Below are 26,589 nucleotides of genomic sequence, written 5' to 3' on the forward strand. Positions count from 1 at the left end.
CTGAGATAAGACTTTAATAGAGTAAGAACTGAAACTAATACTAATTTATTCTCTAAATTGAGAATCGGTGGACTTACCATCAATCAATGGTTGTAAAGAAAAATATTAAATGGTTGCTTTTACTTGTGGTTTTCTTCTTTGTGGACATCCAAGGATCTCTCCGTATCTTTAAATTCTAAACAAGATTATTATTATTATTATTATTATTGGCAACAGCTGAAAAACAAAGAAAGCAACCTTACACGCCGGTTCGAAAACATCAAACAATTGCTTACTAATACGAAGTATTGGACAGTTTAACCAGTAGCATTCTAGTGGGGCCCACAAATGATATATCTGTTTTATCCCAGCCATCTATCCGTTTTGAAAGATCATTTTAGGGCATGATCCCAAAAAGGAAGCAGATCAAAGGCTCGAGTGGAGCACACTATAGGAAGCAGTAGTGACAATTACCCCCACCGTTGAAACCTCCTTAGAGCCCACCATGATGTTTATTTGCCATCCAATGTATTTAGAAGGTCACATAGGTCTGGATGAAGGGAAGGTATGAATCCAAAACTTATGTGGCCCACTGTTTCCTGTGGTGTTTGATCTGCCTTAATTTGGGCTCATCACCTAAAGTGATTTATCAAAATACATAAAACTGCGTGGATAAAACACATACATCATGGGTAGGCCCTACAGTGCTCCTGATAGCACCGTAGGAGTAGGTCTCTAACTAGGTCCTGGTGGGGATCCACGCCCTTCGTTTGAACCAGTGTGTGCCACGGGCACAACTTATGCATGCCTGTGTGTCAACCGTCCAGCCCTAGAGAGTATCAAATAAGGACGTGGATTGCACACTGACTAGGGCTAAAAGTTGGGCGGGTTGAACCTGACCTATCGGACATTGGGTTGGGCTTGGGCAGGATGTATTGAGTCCGATCTCGGATTTGGGCTATACAAACACCAACCTGATAAAACTTGCGAGCTTGGTTTGAGGTCTTGGGTTGCCCGGCCCAACCTAAACCTGATCAGTATATAAGCTACTTATAAATTATAATTGAGTGTGGATCTTATGAGTTGAAGATAGGAAATTCCGGTGCTATTAAGTCTCATTGGTCCACATCATTTCCAATGACTCAAACTAACAAGATATGTTGGATTTCTCTCTCCTAAATAGATTGTGTGCTAAACAACATGACTTTTAAATGAGTAGTTGTCCTATATTTTAGCTTGTTTGTTGAGAATAAATGAAGTTTTTTTCCATAAATAACCATATATATAATTAATAAAATTATAGATATAAAAAATAAGATGTATATTGAAATATAATAAACTAATGCAATTATTAAAATATTAGCATGTATTCACCCAATCAACCCAACAGAACTTGCTTGGGTTGGGCTTGGGTTGAGAATTCCCAACCTGAGGTTGGGTTGGGTTGAATTAGGGTTGAGGTACAAGAACCTTGAGTTGGGTTAGGGTTGAGCACCAACCCGACCCAACGTGCCCGACTTTCAGCCCTAAAATTGACCATATGTAGACCGGCTACCAGCCGATGCTCTATGGATCCCACCATGATTTATGTGTTTTATCCAATGGGTTGATAAGGTCACAGATAACTGGATGAAGGAAAAAAAAATCGTCTGATCCAAAACTTTTGTGGCCCTCACGAAGTTTTTCACGGTGGGCGTTCAATCACCATTGTTTCCTGTGGTGTGGTCCACCTGAGATCTGGACCTGCCTAATTTTTGGGCTCGTTCCCTAAAATGAGCTGGAAAAATGGATGAACCGTGTGGATAAAACATATATATATATATATGATAGTGGGCCATAGAGCATCCACCAGTAGCGAGCGGTTGGTATGCAATCGGCCCATCTAGGGAAATTTGCCCGACAATATCACGAGAGAATCTTCAAATTTGAAACTCTGGCGAGAAATTGAGCTGAACGAGATGCGTCGCTGTGCCTGCAGAAAAGGGTGCACCACGTGACGGAGAATGTTAATCAGATCCACCCATTCCATCAGACGCGCCCCTATATTTTCACTGTAGATCCTAAAAACTAATCCAGTCCAAGGCTAAGGAAGGTAACGTTTCCGTTGCATTAAAATCATCCATACATGGAATCCATGTCCGGGCAAAGATTTGGATGGTTTGGATCATCCATTACAACGTTTTATAGGACCCACAAGGGTGTGCTTGCACACACAGTTGTGTGCATCTCAAAAGTACCATACTCCTACAAGGAGAAACGGCCCAGCCCGAAACAGTTCAAAAACCGGGCCTAGAGCAAGCCCAGGCCGGCCCGTTGACAGCCGCTGAGTCGCTCACTGAAGATTAACCGTAGCTGCCTGTGTATTATCCACGCCGTCCATGTGTATTATTAATAACGTCATTCGTACTCAGATGAAGTGAAAACAAAAATATTATCCTGATTTAAAACTTGCGTGGTGTGTACGTTCAATCCTCATTATTTCGGCCCACTTGAGTATTGGATCCGGATCATTTTTGTCCACATATCTTAAAATGATCTCAAAAAACGGACGGACGGGGTGGATTTCTCACAAACATCACGTTGGGCCCACCTAGGTTTCCAGCGGAGTAACTTCCTGCGAACGGCTTTCGCAGTAAATCAGCGTTCCCTGTAATCCATAGCACGGAGGAGTTGGAAGATACGACACCGGTCTGTATTGTCTTCTTCATCGAGCTTTCAAGGTTTATTAATGGCGGAGCATACAGGTATGTACGACTTTTCCTTTTTCATGGCCGATCGGTGATGGATTGTTTCCGGTTGCATTCTATCTCTTCCGTTACATTGTCTCAGCTGCACGAATGCCCTGATGAAGCATCCACAAGTAATTGAATATGCGTCAGAGCGTTTGGAATGCGTAGCTCCATGTATATACTTCTCCATGGAATCATGCTCATACTCCGTTTCCATGTTCTTGAACATTACCTACACTCCACATGCACGGTTTTTCTGAGGTATTAGCCATGCAGATTTGTAAGGAAACTCATTTGAACATTACAGCCTCTCCTGTTTGGCTTTAAGCTGTAAATGATTGTCTGTGTTTGGATAGCCTGTAAATTGTGTAAGTCTATAAATGAAGAGCCTGTAAATGAAATCCGAACTTTTTGCCTGTAAATGAGTTGGGGATAAATGATTTACAGGCAAAAAAGGCCATCCAAATGCAGAGTGTAAATTATTTACAACTTGGTCTATTTACAGGCATCCAAATGATCCCTTAGAAACCTAATGGCGTTTTCCCATGATCCTACCTGTATCTATTCCACATGGGAAGGAACACATCTCTTGGCAGTGTTTGAGTGGTCCATTACCATGGCCAACGTTAAGGTCATTTTTTTATGAAATTGGGCCAACTGAGATGTTTGAGTCGCAATCTGGCCGTAGATGCAGGACGGAAAGAAGACAATTGATGAAATAAATCACCCAACACCGCAGATTGGGCTGTTGTTGGTTGGGTGCTGAGGTTGAAAAAGTTGTTGTTGGATTCGATCGGTGATATGGCCACTGCCGACTGCTGATTGGCACTAGCCCCCGCTGCAGATGGCCCTCTTATTGATAGGTTTCAAAACCCCACTTTGCATGAACGTCCCCACCATCGCCGTAATGGGACTTTCATGGCAGTGGTGGTGTAGAATTGATAGGGAGAGAGATGTCAGTTGTTGGTTTGGAGTGGGGGAATTGCGAAGTACAAGGGTTCTTGGGGTACTAAATTGGCCCTACATTTGGCACTTTTGTACCTCTTGTCTTTTCCGGGCCAAATGGTGGCGCCCAGATTATACCATGACACCCCACACATAGGATCCCTTGGATGGTGATGATCATCAATCGCTGTTGTCTAATAGTGATGAAATCTTATGGGCATAACAAAAATAAATATAAAAACAAGATATACCCACGTGCAAATGAATCAGCCCCTTCTTTCGTAGGGCAGTTGAGTGCGGTCAATCCACATTGGACTAGCCTCAGACTCAACACTGGAACCAACCTAGCTTTGATGTGGTCAGAAATTGTACATGTGTCCTTCCATGATGCACAAGTCAAGCAGGCCCATGACTGCGTCATCTTAAGCCCAATGATATTGGGTGAGATAAATCCCTTGGCATGTGTATGAATGGGCTTCATTAGCAACGATTCTTTAGTTTGTCTTGGTGAGTCCATCCTAGGCCCATCTCAACAAGAGATCTGAATAATTATTCTGCTGCATAATCTGAAGGGTCCATGATCAAAGAATCTTATTTACACGAGTTCATGTGAAAGGATTTAGATTCATGTGTTCAGGCACAGATCTTAGTCGTGTCGCACTCAACAAAGTTCCCACATTCCATGTGGTGATATGAATTTTTCTTGTCTGGCTTTATTCTCTCCTCATTGGACACTTGCTTCCTCGTCTGGGCTTCCCACGTTCATTCTTTCTGAGTTGTATCCATGAGTATCAAACATGTGTCACTAGGGCTGTCAATGGATACCTGGCTCTGCGGGTACCAGATGGACCTTACCCAATTTTAATGGGTCCAAGTCCCTTTTTATTTGTACCAGTTAGCAGATTTGGTCAGATTCGGGTCTCACCTTCTTGGACCTGGTTAAAAACTGTGTCTAGTCGAGTTAGGGTCGGGTCGATCAGTTAAAATTACGTTGGGTGAAGTCAGGTCAGTGTAGTTTTCATAATACTGTATATTCAATATATAATGATTATCTAGCATGAATTGAGGTTTTCTAAACCACATGCATGTAAGAGAGCCTATTTATACACCATGCATGTCTCAAAGTGGCACACTTGTGTGCAATCTAATCCATCCATTGGGTGGGCCTGACCATGTAAAGGCTCCCCGACCATGTAAATACTCTTACTTGTACCAAAACCAACTCAAAGCCCAGATCCAAAGACCCAATTGGTACCTTCCCAATGGGTTTCCGAACCTGAGAAGATCTAGGTCCTGGTCTTAAAGAACAAGACAAGGACCTGAGAGGACCTGGCAAGACCCATACCGAGATGGACTTGGTACAATAGGACACAACCTCTTTACAGCCCTAGTGTCATGGCATAATTTCTAAAACTCATATAGATATTTTCCTCTTTTTGATGCCCTAACATCCTTGTTGTGAAGGTGCATGTTTCTTGTCATATGCGAGTGATCATCGTCATCATAGCCTTGTCTAAGCTATCTAGAGTCCGCTTATTTTCATGATTGTTGGCAACAGTTGCATGCTTAGCTTCCCTCTTGAGATCAAACCTCCTCCGTTATCTAGGCTTAAGAATCTGGGCAATTGTCAGTTTGGTCATACACATACATATGCATATCTACACTATTTGGATGGGTGGAAATAAAAAAGTAACGGAGGAAATGAAATTGATCTCTTAGATGTGATGGTTTCCCTCATATGTAAAAGATAGGAGGATTGAGGAAAATCAAATTCTTTTTCCTCAGATTTTGTAAATGAAGGGCCATTTCCTTTTCCAGTCTTGGACCTAGAGAAAAGAAAACCTTTCCTTTGCCACAATTTTTCTCGGATGCGACATTTTTCTTTCCTCATCTACTTTTTGGCATCCAAACAAGGATACTTCATGTAGCTTTCCTGTTTTACTATTGTTATTTCTTCCTTGAATTTGAACAGGCTAAAATTGCATACTTGTGGTAACAAGGATGATTTTCTTATCAGCTTTTGATCTCAAAGGAGAATTTATAGGTTTGAGGAAATAGAAGGAAAAGATCAGGAGTTGGAAAGGTCTTATTCTCAAGCGGCTCAGTTCTGTTGGAAATGGCAAACAGCAAATTCGAGTATGTGAAGTCTTTTGAAGTCGAAGACAAGCTTATGCCTTCCACTTGGATTGTCATTAGAATCAATGGCTGCCATTTTCATAGGTAATTATATTTAACAAAGTCATTTATGATTGCGTCAATTATATATGGTAGTATTGTACTTGACTCATATTGTCATATAACTTTGCATATAATGCCAGCGTACTTCAAAATTTGGGATCGCATCTGATATTATGAGATGCGGGAAAAGGTCCTCACGTTACCTTACCTCAATGACTATATTTGACACCATGTTATTTTTATTTCATCAGTTGAAAGGGGATTTTATTGAAGGACAAAATAAAGTAGAATTTTTTACCAGTTGGTGATGATACATTCCCAAATCACAAATTATAGTGGTTGCAACTACAAATTTTAAGAATTTATCAGCCTTTTTTTTTGTAACACAATGATGTGAATTCCAACCTAGAAAGAGGTGGGGGCACTCGGTGAACTTCTTGGAGCCTTGTGTAGAGTGATGAACAAGATATTCCGTAATGGTAATGGTGGCCATAACGGCCACCACCGTTGCCTTTACGATATGGATCACAATGGTTGTTGCGGCCCCTGAAACGGCTGTTACGGTCTCTTTTTTATTGAAAGGAAAACCCCCCAAAAACCTATACCTGTCCCGTAACGTTGAAAAATAAAAAATAAAAATCCAAGAAACTTGTATTTACACCATAACAGACCATTACGGGGGTGTTACGGCTATTATAGGGGGCATAACGGGCTGTTAATGATAGTTACTAGTCTTCTTTTTTTCTTTTTTTTTCCCATAACGGCCATTACGACTGTTACGACCCCATAACGGGTATTGGTTTCTACCGTTACCTTTACGTAACAGCCTTTACGGTCCCGTAACGGCCTTTACGGCACACCATGGTGATGAACAATGAGGAATATCCCATCCGATTGAATTTGTGGACGCCTTAATCCAACTTGTTGATCTAGGAATTTTGGCTGTGCACCTCCGTTATTATCCTTATTGGTCTTGTGAAAGTCAGAATGATGTGAGAGACGCACCAAACCAATCCGGCCCTTGAGTATCGACTATGTCAGGGGATGGTTTGCAGCTACTATTGAAATTCAACTTCAACCAACCTCTAGAATGAGCTTCGTACACTTCTGGAGGTTGCATAGTTGGTCTCTATGTTCGTCAGTAACTAGTGTCATGGACTTATCTGTCTCATGGGGCTAAGTTATGTACTTGGCTATTTTGGGCTTATCTCATACAATAGAGGCAATGTAACAAGTATGCAGAGAGTAGAGGCATATAGAATAGGCTAGAAGTTTATAGAGAATTCTAGAGTTTGTAGGGTGAGGTAGAGTTGTGTAGAAATCTTTGAAAGTTTCTACAATTTTCTAGTGCAGTCTAGGAGAGAGAGTTGTGTATGGTGTTCTCGAAAGTTTCCAAATTATTCTTAGGTTAAGGTCTGGGCCATCCAAGAGAGAAGCTGTAGCTTTGGCACTCTAGTATAATGCAAAGCATTCTTCTATACTTTTGTCTCTCTTGCCTCTTAGTGAGTTTTGGTGCATAGCACTTGGGGAAGGGTTGACTTGTACAATGGGACTCTGAGATGACTGCCGGTCGTTCTACACTTAGGGGAAGCACATGGGTCATGAAAGAGGGCAGTTAATGGGCTGTGCCTAGGTAGGTTTGAGGCTGGATTCTGAACTGGTAAAGCTGGGCCTATTTAATTTATTATTATTAATTTTTTTTGGTTTCTTGATCTGGGCCCATCCCTGTGATAACCCTAGCAGTAGCCCATCTAATTGCATCTACACTTGGTTGATAGTTACAACAATGATGTCTGAACTAATTGAGTATCATATATAAACTAATTGAGTATCATACATGAGCTAATCGAGTATAAAGTTCTAGGGTGGTGGTATCAAATATCAAGTATTCAATTAATCAATTATCAGCTTTGTCATTCAACTAAGAAAGCATCAAAGATCATTCTGTCACAACTTTAACATTTGCATACCAATATATGAGAATCCTTACAGCTTAGGAATCACTAATTATTGTTATTGTTTTTCATGATAGAATGATCATTATAATTTGGGAAACAATAATCATTACAACTTTTTTGTGTCAACCTTCAAACAAGTTCCAAAAATTACGGAACCCCTTGGTTCTCAGCCTCAAACAACAGAAAATGTATGAGAGAGTAAAATATGTAACTGATTAAAAAACACTTTCACATGTTGAAACGTTTGGAGTCAGACCTCATTTTGCCATGCATTTCGGTAAACCATCAAGAAAACTGGTATGACCTGGATCATTATGGAATGACAATCATTATTTACATGGGACATTTTTCAAATACAGAGGTATTTCAAAACAGAATATAACACTATCTTTTGTTTGAAAAAGAAAAGGCCATTGTTTAAAGACCTATTTGATTTATTGTTTTAAATAAATATTATAAGTTATTCAAATTTTACATCTCTAAGCTTCATGAGCCGCACTTTTCCCTGTTTTCTGCCTTTTTTTTTCCTTTTTTTTTTTCTCATTGACACAATGACCATCATGACTATAATATGAACACCCCTTGGCTGTTATTTGATCATAATGCCCTATTTTGAACCTGTGAGAGTAACTGATACCTTAGCAATATCTTGCATCAGTAATTTAGACTATTTGTGTCACAAAAAGACTCTTTATATGAAGCCTCTTCAGTGTAAAATCTCTTCTTCTTCTTCTTCTTTTGCCTGGATTGTGCTGTGAGATATTAATTCCATAAAAATGAATTCCCACCAGTCTTGGCTAGCATGTTACCTTGCTGCATGCCCCCTATTTTCTGCGCCCAAAGCTGGTTACATTTATTGTTATGTCAGGTTTTCTGATGTCCACGAGTTTGACAAGCCCAATGATGAGCAAGCATTGAATCTAATGAATTCGTGTGCAGTTTCTGTGCTGGAGGAGTTCCCAGACATAGTTTTCTCATATGGTGTCAGCGATGAGTACAGGTACTAATTCTGCTTCATAGATGAGTTATGATGAACTCGAGCATTTGCATGACATTGCATGTGATATCCTTGCTGCTGGTATGTCTTAGTGCATTTGTTGAAATGGTATGAGCTTAAGGGTATGTTTGGATGCATTCACGTCCCTAGGTGTGGGTGTGACTCCTGTCCAAAATCTTGGAGAAATAAGAACTAGACTTGTTCTGTTCTAACTGTTGATTGGGGAAAATAAAGGAGCTCTTGCGTTGGGAGGCATGCAAGCTAATGCCTTTATGCCGCCCCAGATATCTATAGATGGATGCTCACACATTTCATGTGGAGACAATTCACCCAATGCTTGGGGCTACATCCAATTAATTGCATTTGGACATGTTCACTCTCCAGTCATCCTTCTGGATCAGCCATTCGGTCCAGCCCACTCAATAGGGTACCTTGCAAAAAACGTGTCAAACAGATGTCCTAACCATCTGAAAACATTGGCCTTTCTATGTATAACCATCATTAAGACAAATGGACGTTCAACATCCTCTAACCAAAGTGACTCTTGGGGCCCATTTGGATACCACCAAATAAGTTACTTGTTCCACTTACAGCAGTAGATAAGTAAGTTTGGTTTATGATCAACTATAAGTAGTTTATTTTTATTATTTAAAGTTACTTAATCACTTCAGTTTAATAAGTATAAATCATGATAAGCTACTCAAGGCATAAGTAGCTTATCTTAAGTAACTTACGATTCAAACGCCCCCTTGGTGACCATCGGCAAATCGACCAAATGGATGGTTCTAACTGATGATTGGACCTATTTTGTTAGAAATGATCTTGATCCTTTGTTCATGCTAATGATCATATAGGGACATTTGATCAATTGGATAATTTCATGGTAGCATATGAAGAGCAGGCTGGAATGGTCCGATGGTCTAGGTCGAGGATTGGACTGTCCAAGTGTCCAAATACAAGTAGTTGCATTTGATATTTCTTCTATTCTACAATTTGGATTTATTGGTTCTTCACCTTTAAACAACTCTTATTTGTCCGTTTTCAAATTTTCAGTTTTGTCATGAAGAAGATGACTCAATTCTACAAAAGACGTGCCAGGTTTCTCTTGCATCCTTAATCTTTTAGCTTGTATAATTTGTACAGAGCCGGATCCAGTCAAAAAATTATATGTTGTCCAAGGTTATGACATGGATTGGGTACTACCCCCGCGTCTCTAACTAGGAACAGACGGGGGCTCTGTGGGGCCACTGTGATTTACGGGTTTTATACACACCATTGATCCATTTTTCCATATAATGTGTGCAAGCCCAAAAAATGAGGCAGTTTCAACACTCGAGTGGACCACACAGTGGGGACAAAACACCAAATGTCGAAAACTTTTTACGGGCCACAAAAGTTTTGGATCAAGCTGATATTTGTGTTTTCCCTTCATCCAGGTCTATGTGACCTTATGAACAGGTTGGATGGCAATTAACCATCACAGTGGGCCCTAGGAAGGTTTCAATGGTGGGTGTCATTACCATGCTTCTCCTGTGGTGTGGTCCGCTTGAGGCTTGGAACTGCCTCATTTTTGGGCTTGTACCCTAAAATGTTATGGCAAAATGGATGGACGGTGTGGATAAAACCAGCACATTGCGGTGGTCCCTCAGAGCCCCTGTCCATTCCTAGCTAGGGATAGGTAGGGGTTGTACCCAATCTGCATCTCATATAAAATGGTCATCAAAAGCCATACTTATTGCAGTTAGCCTTCCCAACTATCTAACCCGCTTGACTCATTGCTGAATTGCTCCTAATTTTAATCAAATTGCAGCAAAATACTGTCGCTTACTGTGTCGTTATTCTCTTCAGCATATGTCATGAAGTGGAAAGAGTTCTTCCCACAAAAAGAATTGAAATATCCACCTTATTTTGATGGTCGAGTAGTATGCTATCCATCCACTGAAATTCTCCGAGATTATCTAGCATGGAGGCAAGTAGATTGTGAGTATAGCTATCATTTAGCTAATAAAACCAGGTGTTCATAACCTTTGTCTGGCGAGCAGGTTATGGACTTAAAACATATTTGTTTCAATCCCAACGACTTCTATTGAGTGGAGAAAAGATTGACTGTCAGAACCTGAGCTTCAGTACTTGCATGTTTTGCGAAATGGTGGTAATTCCACACATGTGAGCACATGGTTAGGGGATCCAGAGTGTTGATTTGATGGCCCCCACTCTGGTGGGCTATTTGACTAAAATCATTTAGCTAATCAAACCTATACTCTTTGGTCCTTTTTCAGATGTGGGCAGTTTTTGTACGTTGTTCTTAACCATCTCTGTGTGGGCCATAAATTGAAGGGTTAAGAATTTGGTATCTTCCAGTGTAGGAGATTTTTGAGGCATCCCCATCCATGGTGGATCCCATAAGTAGGGTTGGCTATGGGCTTAAATTAAACCCTGAATTTTACGTACGGTCCACATTATTGTTGGATCTTATGAACTTTGGGGTGCTTACTTTCATTGTTTAATGATATTTCAATCCATAAATTAATTAGTGCACGTGGCATGAGCTTACTCAAATTAAACGGTGAATCGTACATGTGGCCCAAATTATGGTTGGATTTGCGAAACTTTGAGGTGCCCACTTTGAAGGTGGGTCAACCCTATTGGACGGGTTATATAGTATGCATAATGCACACACCAAGGTAGCATACTTCTTGTGGCGGATCAACCTTATTGGATGGTTTGGAAGGCATACACAATGCACACACCGAGGTGGGCCTACTTTTCATGGTGAGTTGATGTTGTAGGGTAGGTTGGGCGGAATGCACAGTTAATGCATACAACAATTGAAAACCAGCCTCTTTTTCCTTGCATAGATTTAAATAAAAAGTACTTGTTATAATTAATTACTATAAATTAATTTCAATATTAAGAATATAATATTAAAATATAATTGCATTCAGGCTAGCTGTGGCCATGGGCAGCGTTACACCCACACCCATTTACCCATACCCAGCACTTGTCGGGCTGGGCTCGGGTACCTGTCAGGAATGCCCGGCCCGTTGCCACCCCTACCCGTGAGATCAATGTTCTAGATTATGACCCACGTGTAGATGGAATTGGGCTTTTGCAAATGATATGGTTGTTGCAGGCTTGAAACTCAGAACCTAATAAATTCGCTGGTAAACAACTTGCAATGAAAATATAATTATCATCCATGGCCTGGATAACTGCAGACTATATGCCATTTATTTTCTTCATTTTGCAGGTCACATCAACAATCAATACAACACTTGTTTCTGGATGCTGGTTAAGTCTGGTAAAAGCAAAAAGGAAGCACAAGATCTTTTAAAGGTATAAATATTATCTGTTGTTGATCTATAGTTGGCTGGTTCTGGTATGCAGAGTGTTGATGTCATCTATATTGAAGCAGTGATTGCATGTCTTCCGCCTCCATTATTTGCATCGACTGGCTTTTTTATTTCCACTTTCTTTGATTTTGTTCTGTTATTTTCTTGTCATTTGATCATCATAATTTCCTTATGGGATTTTATAGAGCATTATCATAAGGTTGCAAGAAAATGTCTGACATTGTGTTCTCTTTCGAGATAGGCTAATTCTGAGGTAGATAGTTTGGCTGTGCGAGCTCTTGGTTTGTCTTTAAGTCTTCCGGGTTTTCGTGTTCGGATGTCAGTTTGTAGCAGCCTCTCTCTGCACTCCTTTTTTGGGTCTAGTTTCCTCTGTTTTTGGAGCCAGCTGCCTCTTGCTGCAACCTTTCTGCTTTTCGATAAGATTTTGTTATCCTAAAAAAAAAGTTCTCTCACATGTTGTCTTATGCTTCCTATTTTAAAAGTGTGCCACATTGGCAGGGTCCAAGCCACTCGTCAGATGGTCCAATCATTGTGTTGGCCATCCATGTATGATGAATAATGGACCATTGGACTCTTTTATTTGCATACTAAGTTTTTGTAGTTAGACTTCATGCTTAGCAGGCTTGTCTGGCACTACACGTTCTTGACCTTAACCATTCACAAATTCCCCTTTGTAGGTTTCACAATTACTTTGGCTAACAAGCATCATGGGGCATGTCTGTCTTTGCGTATGATTGGTGTTTGGTAAACATGCTATTTGTTATTTTGTGCAGCCCACCACTCAAGCATACCCTTGTCATTTTCTTTCTATCCGATGGTAGTATATTTGTACCATCATGCTCAGCAGGATTGTCTAACAGTGCATGCTCTACACCCTAATTGTTTGCAGATTTCCATTTCTAAGTCGTCTGCACATAATAGAGGGGCTAACGTGCAGTATGGGCATCTGTGTTGGCATGTAAGTGGTGTTTGGTAAACATGGATCACTGGGCTCTTCTCCAGTCTGTGCAGCCAACCATTTGAGCATGACCCTCCTTGTGTGTGGACCCATGCTCCATGGTATGCCTAGCAATTGCCCCTCCATGGCCCTACCTTGCTTGCTTGCCATTCATTATGTGTAATAGTTGCACTCAGTGTTAGCATTAAGTGGGAGATGGGACCATGTTGTCATGCAAGTGCTGTCAATTTGAGCCTTTGTCATGGGCCTAATGTCCTGTTTATCACAGCCCGGGTAAAAAGAGGAAGGTTGATGTCTGATGGGCAGCTGGTCGTTAAACTTCAATTAGCTACCTTTCAAAAGCCAACCAAAGAACCTGAAGAATCTGAAGAATCGTGTCGCAACTCCGCTTTACCTTCCGATGCCAATAAGGTACGGCATCGCTCTACGCTAGAAGGGATTTCTAACCCAGGGACGACCTATAATCACTGGATTAGAGTGGGACGAAGATCGCGGGCTAAAACTACGAGGACCAACAAATATGATTCCTATCCCACCCTCGTTGTCAAAGGGTATCTAGCCGGCTGGTATCCTTTGAACCTTGAAAAAGTGTTCGGGAGGGCAGGTGCGGTCATGGATGTGATCATGCCGAGAAACAAGAAGGCAAGTGAGTATCGGGGTTCTGCTTTAATCAGGATGAGCTCTGAACTCGAGCTGTCTCGTGCAGTTGAGATGCTACATGGGCAGAGTTTTGGAGGGGAAAAACTGCTCGTGCAACGAGCTAGATTCGGATCGGAATGCAACTCCCAGAGGCCCTCCTTCAAAACTAGTATAGATATCAGCGGCAAACCCTCCCCTACCCGTCAACCCCCTTCTTACAAGGATGCGCTTTTAAAACCTTCTTCTTCTGTTAAGCTTCCTACCCTCTCTGCTCCCTCGCAAGACCTGTTTCACTCCACGCAATCGTTGAATCTACCCTCTGAATCTAATCCTCCCAACCTAAACCCAAACCCTCCTCATGCTATTCGCATCAAACCTAATGTCATTTGGCGAGCAAAGGAAGCCTTAGGGGAGACAGTAGTCATTTTGACTAATGACAATGCCACCATTGACTATCTCATCGACTGGATTGATGGGTGCACCAACCTCCGCGCTGGCTCTTTCAGTCTTCGGCCAATTGGTTACAACGAAGTATGGGTGAAAGGCGACCCAGGAGTAAAGCTTGACCCTCTATTGATGGCAGGTGCTATTCACAGGGATGATCTGGTCAGGGGAGTCATCCCCTGGAATGAATTCTCCGCTTTCGGCTTCGACAAGATGTGGATCCTTGTTTGGGGGATCTCGCTCGAACTCTGGAACGACCATTTCTTCCTTCAAGTCGCATCTTGGTTGGGATCTCTATTAGAAACTGATCTGAAATCCTCTCGGGGTGTGGAGATGGGAGTGCTTAGAATTCGAATTAGTCGAAAGAAAGGTATGCCTCTTCCCCCGTCTATCATGATCCTCGTTGAAGACATAACCCTAGAGCTTCCCATCCAAAGAGAAGGGCCCAACTGCCCCTCCCTGCGTTGGGGGGACCTCTGGCGGAGCAGGGCATCTTCACATCCTCAGGTAATCTCCTCTGGTCGCCGCTGTGGGGAAGATGATGTTCGATTTCAGTGCTCCCGCGGACCACCGGTTCATTTCTCAGGGGTAGGTGCACGTCCTACAATGGCTCTTGCTCTTCATCCACGTGGCGGGCGATCTCCTTCCTTTCCGTCTCGAGCCGCGTCCCCGCCTAACGCTTCCTTACCTCGAGCTGCGTCCCCGCCTAACGCTCCCTTGCCTCGAGCCGCTCTCCCCACCTGCATGTCAGATCCATCGATACGTGGCGGTCATTCTGAGACTCGAACAGGACCCTCTGAAAGCCAGTCTGTCTTGTTTCTACGTGGCACGCGACCTGTAGTCCCCTTATCCGCTTTCCCTGTCTGCTCGCTTGTCTCATATCCACGTGTCGCATCAAGATCTCCCCATATTGAAGCCGATCGTTCGCACTCGCTTCCTCGTGCCTGCTCCGATCCTCCTCTTGTGAAATGGGTGTCCTCATCCACGCCTCCACGTGGCGCTTTACTCAGGTTCCTTTCCAAACCTCCCTCCCAACCGGACCCTGCCTCGGTTGGAGATAGTTTCGATCTCAACCTGACACCTGTCTCACCCTCCACCCTTCCTGCACCTCTGCCCTGCCCTACAGACCTTCCTTTTCATTCGGCTCTATTCTCTGAGGAGGAGGTATTCAGCTACTGCGACCCTGGGCTTTCCTCTACAGACGACAGAAGATCTCATCTTCAACTTATCCCGTTCGAAGCCCCTTCAGATCTGTCGATAGTGGAAGATGGTATGTCCTCGCTCTCCCCGTCTTCCTTTCGGTCTTCTAAATCAGAGTGCATCTCTCTTCCCTTCAGTAATGCCGATTTCAACCTCCTCTCTTTGTTCCAGGATCACACAGGTGCAGACATCATTCTTGCGGAACCTCTCCAAACGAGAACAGCTCCTACTGAAGAGGGATCAAAAGATGAAGAGCAGAGGGCTCTTCTGAGCAAAAAGATTCAGAGAAAGAGGTGGATTAGAGATGCCATGGGTCACATTGGAAGACTGCTGAGTCTTTCTTTTGGTGACTGCCCAGAGAATTATCTCGCACTATTCCAATGTGTGGAGAATAGGGGTCGCCCGTTAGACCCCTTCAGATCCTCTCAGAAAAGAGCTTCAAAGAGCAGAAGAAAAAAAGATCTGGGGCAGCACAGTTTCAGCTCTGAAATCGTTCCAATGAGATCGGACAAATCAAACCTTAAGGGAGCATGGGGCAGTGAAGTTGTCCCATGAAGATCATCTCATGGAACGTTCGGGGGTTGGGGTCTAAACAAAAAAGGGTCCTCATCAAGTCCATCTGCAGCAAAAGCAACCCTCAGATTATTTGTCTTCAGGAAACCAAGGTGCAAGTGATAGTTGATCGGCTAATGAAGTCTATCTGGAAGGCCACAGATGTTTCCTGGGTGCTTAAAGAAGCTTCGGGATCTTTAGGTGGTATGGTTATAGCCTGGAGAAGTTCGCTTTGGTCCCTTCAATCCAAATCTGAGGGACTTTACTCTCTCTGTTACTATCAGGAACATCGGTTCGGGTACAATCTTCCTAATCTACTCCGTCTACGGGCCCACCATCAACACCCTGAGGAGTGAGTTCTGGAAAGAACTTTCTTCAGTGTGTCACAGCTTTAATGGTCCAATATGCTTTGCCGGGGATTTCAACACAATCAGATTTTCGTCTGAGAAATCCTTGGGGAACTCTTCTTCGTCCCAGATGGCGGCTTTCTCTGATTGGATCGACAGTAATAATCTAATTGATCTTCCCCTCCTTGGTTCCCGTTTCACTTGGACTAATGGGCGGTTGGATCCAATCTTATGCAGGTTGGACCGTTTTATTATTTCTCCTGAATGGCTAAACCTCGAGCCATCGTCCTCCCAATCAATCCTCCCCAGGATTACTTCTTATCACTGGCCTCTGATCTTATCGGCTGAGGAGGTGGACTGGTGTCCAAAGCCATTTCGCTTTAATATTGCTTGCCTCCATGTGGTAGGTTTTAAATCTTTGGTCGCTGAATGGTGGAAAGAAGCTCAAACCCAGGGTTATGCTGGCCACAGATTGAGCTGCAAACTAAAGTATCTGAAAGTCAAACTCAAGCAATGGTCTAAGAATGAAAATCTGCGATCGGAACAGGAATTGGAATCGATCCTCACGGAAATTCAGAAGATCGAGTCTCAAGCTGAAAGTAGTCTTATGTCTACTTGAACTCTGGCGAGCTGAATTCAGTTAATTCAGGATCTCTCAGGAAAAATTTATCAGAAGGAAATTTCGTGGAAACAAAAAGCTCGCGCGAAATGGATTAAGGAAGGAGATATGAATACTAGCTACTTACACAATATGGCTACAATTCAAGCTAATTCCAACCGAATCAGCTGTATGTCTATAGATGGCGCCTGGACTGACGACAAAGAAACGATCAGCACTGCTGCGGTTTCTTTCTTTCAAGAGCTCCTTACAAAAGACAACTGGTCCAGACCGCGCTTGGACAATCTCCCTCTCAATCGCATCAGTGAAGAAGATGGTAACTTTCTCGAGTCTCCTTTCTCTTTGGAGGAGATCCATTCTGTTGTCATGGATCTGAGGGGGGGGGGGGGGCGGTTGTAAATCTCCAAGTCCAGACAATTTTCCCATCATCTTTTTCCAGGAGTTCTGGGAACTCCTCCAAGAAGATGTGTTAGCCTTTCTTAATGAATCCTTCCTTAGAGGAAGATTGTCTAAAATCATCGGAGCCACCTTCATCTCTCTGATTCCAAAATTTCCGGGAGCCTCTCAGTTTAAGGATTTCAGACCCATCAGCCTTATTGGTAGTCTCTACAAAATTCTGGCAAAGGTGCTCGCCAACAGATTGAAGAAAGTTATTGGGTCGATCATAAGCCCTAATCAGTGCGCGTTCATCCCTGGAAGACAAATTACTGATGCAGCTCTCATTGCCAATGAATGTCTTCACTCCAGCCATCAGTCAGAGAAGAAGTATATCCTCTGCAACTTGGATATGGAGAAGGCGTACAACCACGTCGAGTGGGAATTTCTCTTATACTTGATGAAGCGAATGGGCTTCGGTGGTCGCTGGTGTCTATGGATTGAGGAGTGCATATCTTCTGCTCATTTCTTTATTCTCTTAGACGGTTCCCCGAAAGGATTCTTCCACAGTTCTCGGGGTCTCAGACAGGGAGACCCCCTCTCCCCCTTCCTATTCCTCATTATCGCTGAAGCCTTATCTGCCATGCTTCTCCAAGCTCAATCTGTTGGCATGTTCACGGGAATCAGGATAAAAGATGTCAGCGAACCGATTACCCATGTTCAATTCGCAGATGATATTCTAATTTTTTCTGAAGCTTCTCCCGACTTCGTCACCAACCTGCGTACGGTTATCAGATGCTTTGAAGTCGTGGCAGGGTTGAAGGTGAATTTATTCAAATCCAAGTTATTTGGGGTGAACATGGATGCGCGGGAGAACGCTGAGCTAGCTGAGCTCTTAGGATGTGTTTCAGGTTCTTTACCAACCTCATTCCTTGGTCTCCCCTTATGTGTTGGGAAGCCCAATAAGAAGCAATGGGAAAAAGTCTTACATAGATTCCGTCACCTCTTAGCTGGTTGGAAACGACGTTTCCTTTCAATCGGTGGGAGAATCACGCTTATAAATGTTGCCTTATCAAATCTCCCCACCTATTACATGTCCCTTTTTCGCTGTCCCGCTACGATCCTCAAGTCCATAGATGCCCTCAGATGCAACTTCCTTTGGAGTGGCAAAGAAGATAGAAACAAATTCAGTCTGATGGACTGGAGAAAAGTCTGTAGAAACATTAAAGAGGGAGGTGCTGGCATTAAAGACCTTAATCTGATGAACCGAGCTCTATTAGGTAAGTGGATCTGGAGATTAGGCTATGAGAAGGATAGTCTTTGGAATACCATCATTAAAGGCAAGTACGGGAAATCCATAGGCGGGTGGTGGACGAACGACAGCTCCCTTTATAGGGCCTCAGTGATATGAAAAGGAATCAGTCGTATGAATGATGAGGTCATCCATATGATTGGTTTTGAGGTGGGCAAGGGAGACAGTATTCGGTTCTGGAAAGACATATGGATCGGAGACATTCCGTTGAAGGATAAATATCCTTCAATTTTCCGGATTGCGAGCAACAACAATACTTTCATTGCCGATAACTATTCTTTTGTAGCGGACAAGGTTGTTTGGAACATCCCCTGTAGGAGGAATCTTGAGGATTGGGAACTTGATCACTTTGTGGAATTGCTGCTGTTCATCCAAAACGCGTCTCCAAATCCAGCCTGCAAGGACAACATTATTTGGAAAGCTGATGAGTCTTCTGTCTTCACGGTCAGGTCTTTCTTCAAGATTCTCTCCTCCAACAATGATTCTAACCCCTGCCATCACTCCCATTTTATTTGGAAATACACAGTCCCTCCCAAGCTTCAGGTTTTTGGTTGGCTGGCCGGGAACAATAGAATTCTCACACTGGATAATCTCAGAAAAAAAGGAATGACTCTCCCTAATATCTGTTTATGTTGTATGTCTGCTGAAGAATCGGTAAACCACTTATTTATTCACTGCTCTCTCGCCTTCTCAGTCTGGTTTGCCATTCTTACCTGCTTCAACATCAGTTGGTGTTTCCCAAAGGATGTAGATTTGCTCCTGAAAGCTTGGCATGGGGTTAGCATAGGCAAGCTCAAAACTAGGATATGGTGGACGGCTATTTTGGCGGTGTGGTGGGCGATTTGGATAGAAAGAAACACCCCCCATTTAGTCTCTGCGTACGTTAAATGCTTCATAGTGGAATGGGCGTCCCTTAGGGAAGGGAACAATGTAGATCTTTCTTTTCTGTTGTCTTAGGGCCTGCCCCCAGGAGTGCCTTCTCTTGTTTTTCTTTCCTGTTTTTCTTTAATATAAGTCATCTTTCAAAAAAAAAAAAAAAAGCCAACTAAAATTGCTGGGAGAAGGCTGAAAAGTTGATAACATGTGATCCCCATAGCCCACTTTGATGAGTGGACCATCATATTTTTTCAGCCGGGGTAGCCTAATGACCTGCTTGGATCTTGCAAATGTTGGACAAGTTTGCATGTCTGCTTGGATATGCATGGAGAGGCATGCAGAATTAGTAAAACTCAGCTTCATGTATCTTCCTTTTAAGGCGAATTTTACAATTGGAACCTTAGGAGGATTATGGCTAACTACAAGTGTCAAACTTTACGAGTGCGTGGTTGATTTTATTGCCCCATTGCCATTCATTTTAGAGTGCCATTATGCAGTTCATTGCCTAAAAGTTCTATGCAGGCTGATGATCAGAACTGTTGATCTTGTGGCCCACCATGTGGATGGGCTATAGGCAAAAAACTACAATGACCGGGCAGCTCCGATCGTCCAGTTGTGGTTTTACTGGCTGAACGTGGACCACTGCTGTAACCATTCCTTTGGCAGGCAACTTATTGGATGGCTACGACAATCTAATCCCCTTCCCTTTTGGTATATGGCCTATCCATGTTTGGCCCACCAGAACAACAGTCTTGATCATCAGACACTTTTTCCATGTTTGCTGTGAGGGAGCTGCATAAATTCTACGTTGCAACTTCCATAATAGCTTATCTCTTCATTTTAACCCTCCTGCCACCAACAATACCTGGGATCCACAGAAAAGTTCTCATTGAACTTTTCTTCTTTATAGCTACTTCATTTCCTTGTCACTTATCATATCTTCAGTTTCTTTATACAACCATTCAAATAACGAGTGTTGATATTGTCAAGCCAAGGGACTGACTTATATTTCTATAACTCTGCAGGGTACTCAAACGCAAGAGAAAAATGAACTGCTGTTCCAACAGTTTGGTATCAATTACAATACACTACCAGCCATGTTCCGGAAAGGGTCTTGTGTTTTCAGGGATAAGGTTTGTTGCTATGCCATTGTGTGAAAAGTAAACTCACACTATTGGTCTAACCTTTTTTTTGTTTAACAAACAAACGCGCACACACACGCACACACACACAATGGTTGGCCCAAGAATGTCTATTTTTTGTGTGGGTTTTTAATTTGTACAATTATCCAAACTCTTCGCCCATAGTTCAGTAAAATCTCCCAGATTGAGATTTCATCACCTTCAATTGTTGTCCGGCAAATGGGCAGTTAAGAATGGCAATATAGAAACAAAAGTTCGACCAAGGTGCCAAAGATTTGATGAATTCGATCTTCCAATCTGGAGATATTCAGTGCATTGGACATCTGTGGTGGGACCCACAAATATCTTACGGTTTGGAATCTGGATAATTGAACCATGTGATACCATGAACAAACTGATAATCCAACTATCCAAGTGGTACTTCAGATATTCTTGGTCAATCACTATAAAATACCTAAGAATTCTGTAATCTGGTTTCATGCCTTCTGGATTCTGATAGACACTACTTACCAGTGTTATGAGAAAATTTAACAGCTGACATTATAGATGGCATTTGCTGATGATGCTTGATTGTTGTAGTTCTTTCTTGCTTTGAAATTTTATTGATTGTTGTAGTTCTTTCTTGCTTTGAAATTTTACCTGTCATTAATGAATTCTGGGCACTTGCCCAGACACTGCATGCATACGTTTTTACTCGAGTCCACAAAACGTCCAGCTATGTCTGGAGCCACTTTCATTAGAGAAAAGAGTAGCTATTTGGTACCTCGCAGATTATGAGTATTCGTACGCATGCATAAAGCCACCACAGCATATATGTTCCTCATCCAAGTCAACCAGATTGTGGGGCCTATTGCCAATCAGTTAGAACTCAAATATTATACCAACCAAATGATTCTAGCTGCCTGAGTGGAAGCCATCAAATGGACAGCTAAAATGAATATATATATATATATATATATATTTAGGGGTTCTAAATTCACAAATAAAGTGGCTGTAGATAGGAGGTTAAGAGTACCCATTTGATCTGGTTTTGGGTCTGTGCCCTATCTGCAGTGAGGCCATGATTTGCACGGAATGGATTTATGCACATGTGCCATTTGTACAGTGGATATCTGCAAGCGTGTGAATGGTTAACTCTGCCAAAGTATCAATATTTTTCTATTGGAGAAATTTCTCTATGCTTTAGTACTAAGAATTCAAGATAATCCTCATGGAGTTGCTGGACTTTTAAAAGTCAACTAAGTGAGACGACACAGTTAATTTTTATTTACTTTTGAAACAGAGCTAAGGTAACTTCAAACTCGAAAAAAGTATCTCTCTCTCTCTCTCTCTCTCTCTCTCTCTCTCTCTCTCTCTATATATATATATATATATATATATATATATATATATATATCAATGGAGTTCTTTTGATTCTGATTGAGTATGAAAGAAGCTTGAAAAACTCAACAGACAAAGTTTATCCACCTGCAAGAATGTCAATGTTGAGAAGATGACCACCAAATGGGGATATAGATCAGATTATTTGTACACTTGAAAAATTCGATCAAGCACTCGAAAATACTAGTGGGTTCTCTAAAATCTCAAAAAAATCATAGATCAGATTATTTTGTACACTTGAAAAATTCAATCAAGCACTTGAAAATGCTACTGAGTTCTCTAAAATCTCCAAAAATCAGATTACACAACTGGTTTAGATTTTACAAAACTCAGTTGAACCCTTCGTTGAGTTTTCAGTCTGACCTGGACTCAAGCTTCATCAACTTTAAACATCCTTTTAGTTTTTAAATTGATATTCTTCCAAATATAAATGGGGCTTATATATTCACTTGCATATGCTGTCATGTTCAAGGTTCATGCTTGCCCAACCAAAATGGGTTTCGGCACCAGGCTTTCCAGGGATGCCAGATCCCACCTTAATGTGGAAGCTTACCTGGAAACTTTTAAACGGCCAGGTAAAGGGGCCCCACTGAAAGATGGAGGGAGAAAAACTTGATGGGGCCGCTTTGCCTGTTTTACCTTCTTCCATGAAGTTTGTGTTTGTCACACAATCTCATATATTTATTTTTCAGGTAGAAGATATGGTGAAGTTGACTGACGATGATGATCCTGTCAAAAGATATCGGAAGAAGGTGATCGTGGACCATTGTGATATAATTGGGCCAAGCTTTTGGAATGAGCATCCAGACATCCTTGGTGAATAGCTTGTATCACCGAGCTGACAAAGTACTCCGATATCTAACAGCGAGCTTTGCTAAGCCCACACGCACGTAGAAGACATCATGTACACACACACACATCTGCAAGCATGTCACATTAATACAAGCTCCGATCGGTTCACTGGAGGGTTGCCAAACGTAGATGTTCTTGCCCAAGAATCAGGTTGTTCCATTCTTCTGGTAGCCCACAGTTTTATGAAACTAATTTACTGCTGAAGAAAAGAACTTGATGAGATTTTTTTTTTAAACCTTCCAACTGCTCCTAAAACCATGGCCCACCTAATAAATGGATCAGATTTATTTTTTGCAAAAGAACAACTACATGGTCGGACCCACATGGACAGTTTAGATATTAGACTATAGGCCATGCTGGCACATGGGTGGCTTGACACTTAATGTAGCTCTGTAACAGCCTACTTTGTTTAACTTAAAAAAGCAGCGTGCACTTGATGGATCTTTTCTATTTATAGAATTCTGTATGTTTAGTTAATGGGAAAGTGAGAAATTCACATCTTGAATGGATTTGTTGGATGTGACAAACAGTCGCAAGAAATTAAGCTTTGAGAGGTTTATCTGAATCAGAAGACCAGACCCCGGCTGATTGCTGCCAAGGCTGTGAAATGCCTCTTCTGAGCTGTACACGAACCGAGTTAGCTCGGTTAGCTCACTCGACTCGACTCAAAAAAGCTTGATTCGACTCAGTTCAAAACTGAGTTCAAGCCAAGTCGAGCTGATTTTTTTAGCTCGAAAAAATTTCGAGCCGAGTTTGAACCTGCCCGAGCTCGACTCGACTCGGATCGAACCCCAACTCGAATCAAACTCGGATCAAACCAGTTTGGTGACTCGGTTATTTTGATATTGATGTTGCTCAACAAGTGTTTGATGAAATGACTCAACGAAGTGTTGGCTGGTGGCGAGGAAGGTATGAATATGAAGCAAATACCCTTGCATCTTGATTTTTATGTTGCCTGCTTAGTGTTTGATGAAATACCTGTAAACTGATGCTGCTGCTTTACATTCCGTGAGAAATCGAAGGTGTACTCCATGTGTTTGAGAAAATGCCGTAGAGGTTCGATCTTGGCTTGAACTCGGCTCGAACTGGCCTAAGCTGCTGACTGAACCAAGCCGAGTTTGAGCTGGGGTCAGCTAGTAGCCGAGCTGAGTCGAGCTGTGCCATGATCAACTCGGTTTGACTCTGTACACTTTAGGATAGGTAAGATAAGGTTGGAGAATATGGAGAAGCGCCCTTTTGGACGCACCCTCTCAAGGGGTGTTTGAGGCCTAAATGCTGTTTTGATCCAAAATAGCATTTGATGCTGTGCGTGTGTACGCACTTTGCAGACCACCCTCTCATCTCCCATTCAAGGAAACAGGCTATAAAAGATGGTTCGAAATGTTTGAGCATGCTTGTATGTACTGCATCTCCCTTTCCTATATGTACTCTCTCTCTCTCTCTCTCTCTCTCTCTCTCTCTCTCTCTCTCGCTCTCTGCGTGAGCATGCCTCTTTCACTAAGAGGTGAGAGAGAACAAATGGGACATAATGTGGGGTTTCATTAAGAGGTGAGAGAGGAGATGGGACATAATGTGGGGTCTGTCCACTTGCATTTGACTTGGTCTGTGTCAGCAGCATTGCCATCTTCGTTGTCAGTTCAGGGAGGTGAATTAGCTTCCCTTCCCATAATAACCCATGACAAATTTTTATACAGATAATTAGATGCATCACCACCACCATTATCATCCTTAAGAGTTTTCTTTTAAGTGATAAATAGCCAAAAGTTTTATTAATCAGCTGATCAGATATCAACCTCCCTCTTTTACCTCATGCAGTGTAATCAAGCCCCCAATGAGCTTGGGGTCATGAAATACACTTTTGAAAGGTTAAGGTGCCGTTTGATAAGCTGAAAAAATAAAGTCTGAAACTTAATTCAAGTGTTGAAAACTTAAAATGCTGAATTTAAGTACTTGCAAGTATTGAAAATTCAGTTTGATAATTTGACTAAAAAAAAGTTATGATATCTGAAAACAAGATTTTTTTTTTCACAATAACTTGTGAGAAAAATAATTTATAAATGTTTGAAAATTGATCATTTATCATATTTGCCCTTGTTATCTCAATTTCTATCTTTTGTAGAATATGAAATAAAATATGTTATGATATTGCAACCAAATTTGGCATAACTATGCTCCATCCGCATACATCTCTCAAACATGACCCCTAGAATAATCAGAACCCCTCAATTGATGGACCACGTGCTATAACCCTTAGAATAACCAGAACCCTTCCATTGCATTTTCAGTTCATCCCAGTAGGAATGACCTTCCGAGTGATATAGATGGCATATAAACGTCATGGTGCACCCCAGGAAGGTTTCAATGGTAGGCATTTCCCTACCCACTATTTTGTGTCGTGCGGCCTACTCAAGTTTTGGATCTACCTTATTTTTTGTCCCATGATCTAACCTGATATGGAAAAATAGATGGACGAGGTGCATTTCACACAAATACTACATTCGGCCCTATCTAGATTCAGTCCAGAAAGTTCCTGGGAAAGGCTTCCCCAGGCAACCTGTACCTGTATACAACTGCTAAAACTGGATGCGACTTGGCTGCAACCCAGAACCACTGATGTGGGCCCACCTCGGTGTATGCATCTCACACCCATGTCTCTCCTTTCGTAGCGTGGATTAGGGAGAAATTTATGACTGTGGACCCCACCTTTTATCCAACGGTTTTTTGAAGCAATACAAACTTAGAATACGCAGTTGGACCTCCTCGTACGGAGTCGGAATTTCACGACGAAAATACCCCTCCTCCTGACGGAAACGGATTCGGTACTCCCCCTGCCACAAGCTAATGGCGGACGGTCGGCGTTCTGTGAGCCCCACCATGATGTATGCTTTTCATCCATGCCGTCCATACATTTTTCCACATCATTTTATGGTATGAGACCAAAAATGAGGTACATCCAAATCTCAAGTGTACCACGTTACAGGAAACAGTGTTGAATGAGCGTCAACCACTAGAAACCAGTAGAGGGCCATAAAAATTTAGGATGAACTTGATTTTTGTTTTTTCCCTTCATCTATTCTTGTATGAACTAATCAACAGATTAGATGTCAATTAAACAGTTCATTGGGCCTTAGGAGAAATTTAATTGTCAATATCCAATCAATATTATCTTCTTGTTATGTGGTCCACGTGAAATTTATATCCCTCTCATTTTTTGGACGGAGGACTAAAATGAACTGAAAAAATGGATGAACGGAATGGATGAAACACATACATCATGGTGGGGCTCACAGACCACCGACCACAGCCATTGGGTGGTGGCAGGGTGAGTAGCCAATCTGTTTCCTTTCCTTTAAACCCCTGTTGCTTTCACTCCCTTCTCAAAATAACAGTTTTTCACTCCTTTTCAACGATAAACCGACGCATAGAGGTTATTCTTCTCATTTTCCTCGTCGAATCTTAGTGAATCATGTAGATATCATCATTCTACATTTGCCATTTTCTTTCTTGGCTGGGGTTACGTGAAATCTCATGAAGTGGCTGCATTTGCAATCCTTGAGAAGGTTGAAAATATTCCCTCACTCCAAAGCACCTCTAATTGAATATAGAGGGAAAATATAGGAAAGAAAAGGTGGTCTTACTTGTAAGGGAAGGACGCAACCACATACAGTGTACCGACGGGACATTGATGCGGCAACAGCAGATTCGATTCCTTGCAACATTGTATAGTATCCCAGACTGCCCCAAGGATACATAT

At 42.1% G+C, this 26,589-nt stretch overlaps 1 protein-coding gene across 8 annotated transcripts; it reads left to right on the forward strand.

Moving 5' to 3' along the window:
- The first annotated feature begins 2,516 nt into the window (after positions 1-2,516).
- On the forward strand, positions 2,517-23,340 carry LOC131223439 (tRNA(His) guanylyltransferase 2-like). Of its 8 annotated transcripts, none has more exons than XM_058218855.1 (8): positions 2,517-2,723; positions 5,626-5,873; positions 8,658-8,789; positions 9,840-9,884; positions 10,597-10,766; positions 12,037-12,122; positions 20,487-20,594; positions 22,676-23,340. In XM_058218855.1, the coding sequence occupies exons 2-8, from the start codon at positions 5,770-5,772 to the stop codon at positions 22,805-22,807; spliced, it is 777 nt and encodes a 258-aa protein (XP_058074838.1). In that variant the 5' UTR covers positions 2,517-2,723; positions 5,626-5,769; the 3' UTR covers positions 22,808-23,340. The 8 variants fall into 8 exon arrangements, with proteins under 8 accessions (XP_058074838.1, XP_058074844.1, XP_058074837.1 ...); XM_058218861.1 differs by having other exon boundaries at positions 8,729-8,789; XM_058218854.1 differs by having other exon boundaries at positions 5,671-5,873.
- Positions 23,341-26,589: the final 3,249 nt, after the last annotated feature.

The sequence above is a fragment of the Magnolia sinica genome, chromosome 13 (assembly GCF_029962835.1).
Source record: "Magnolia sinica isolate HGM2019 chromosome 13, MsV1, whole genome shotgun sequence".
Taxonomy (NCBI): Eukaryota; Viridiplantae; Streptophyta; class Magnoliopsida; order Magnoliales; family Magnoliaceae; genus Magnolia; species Magnolia sinica.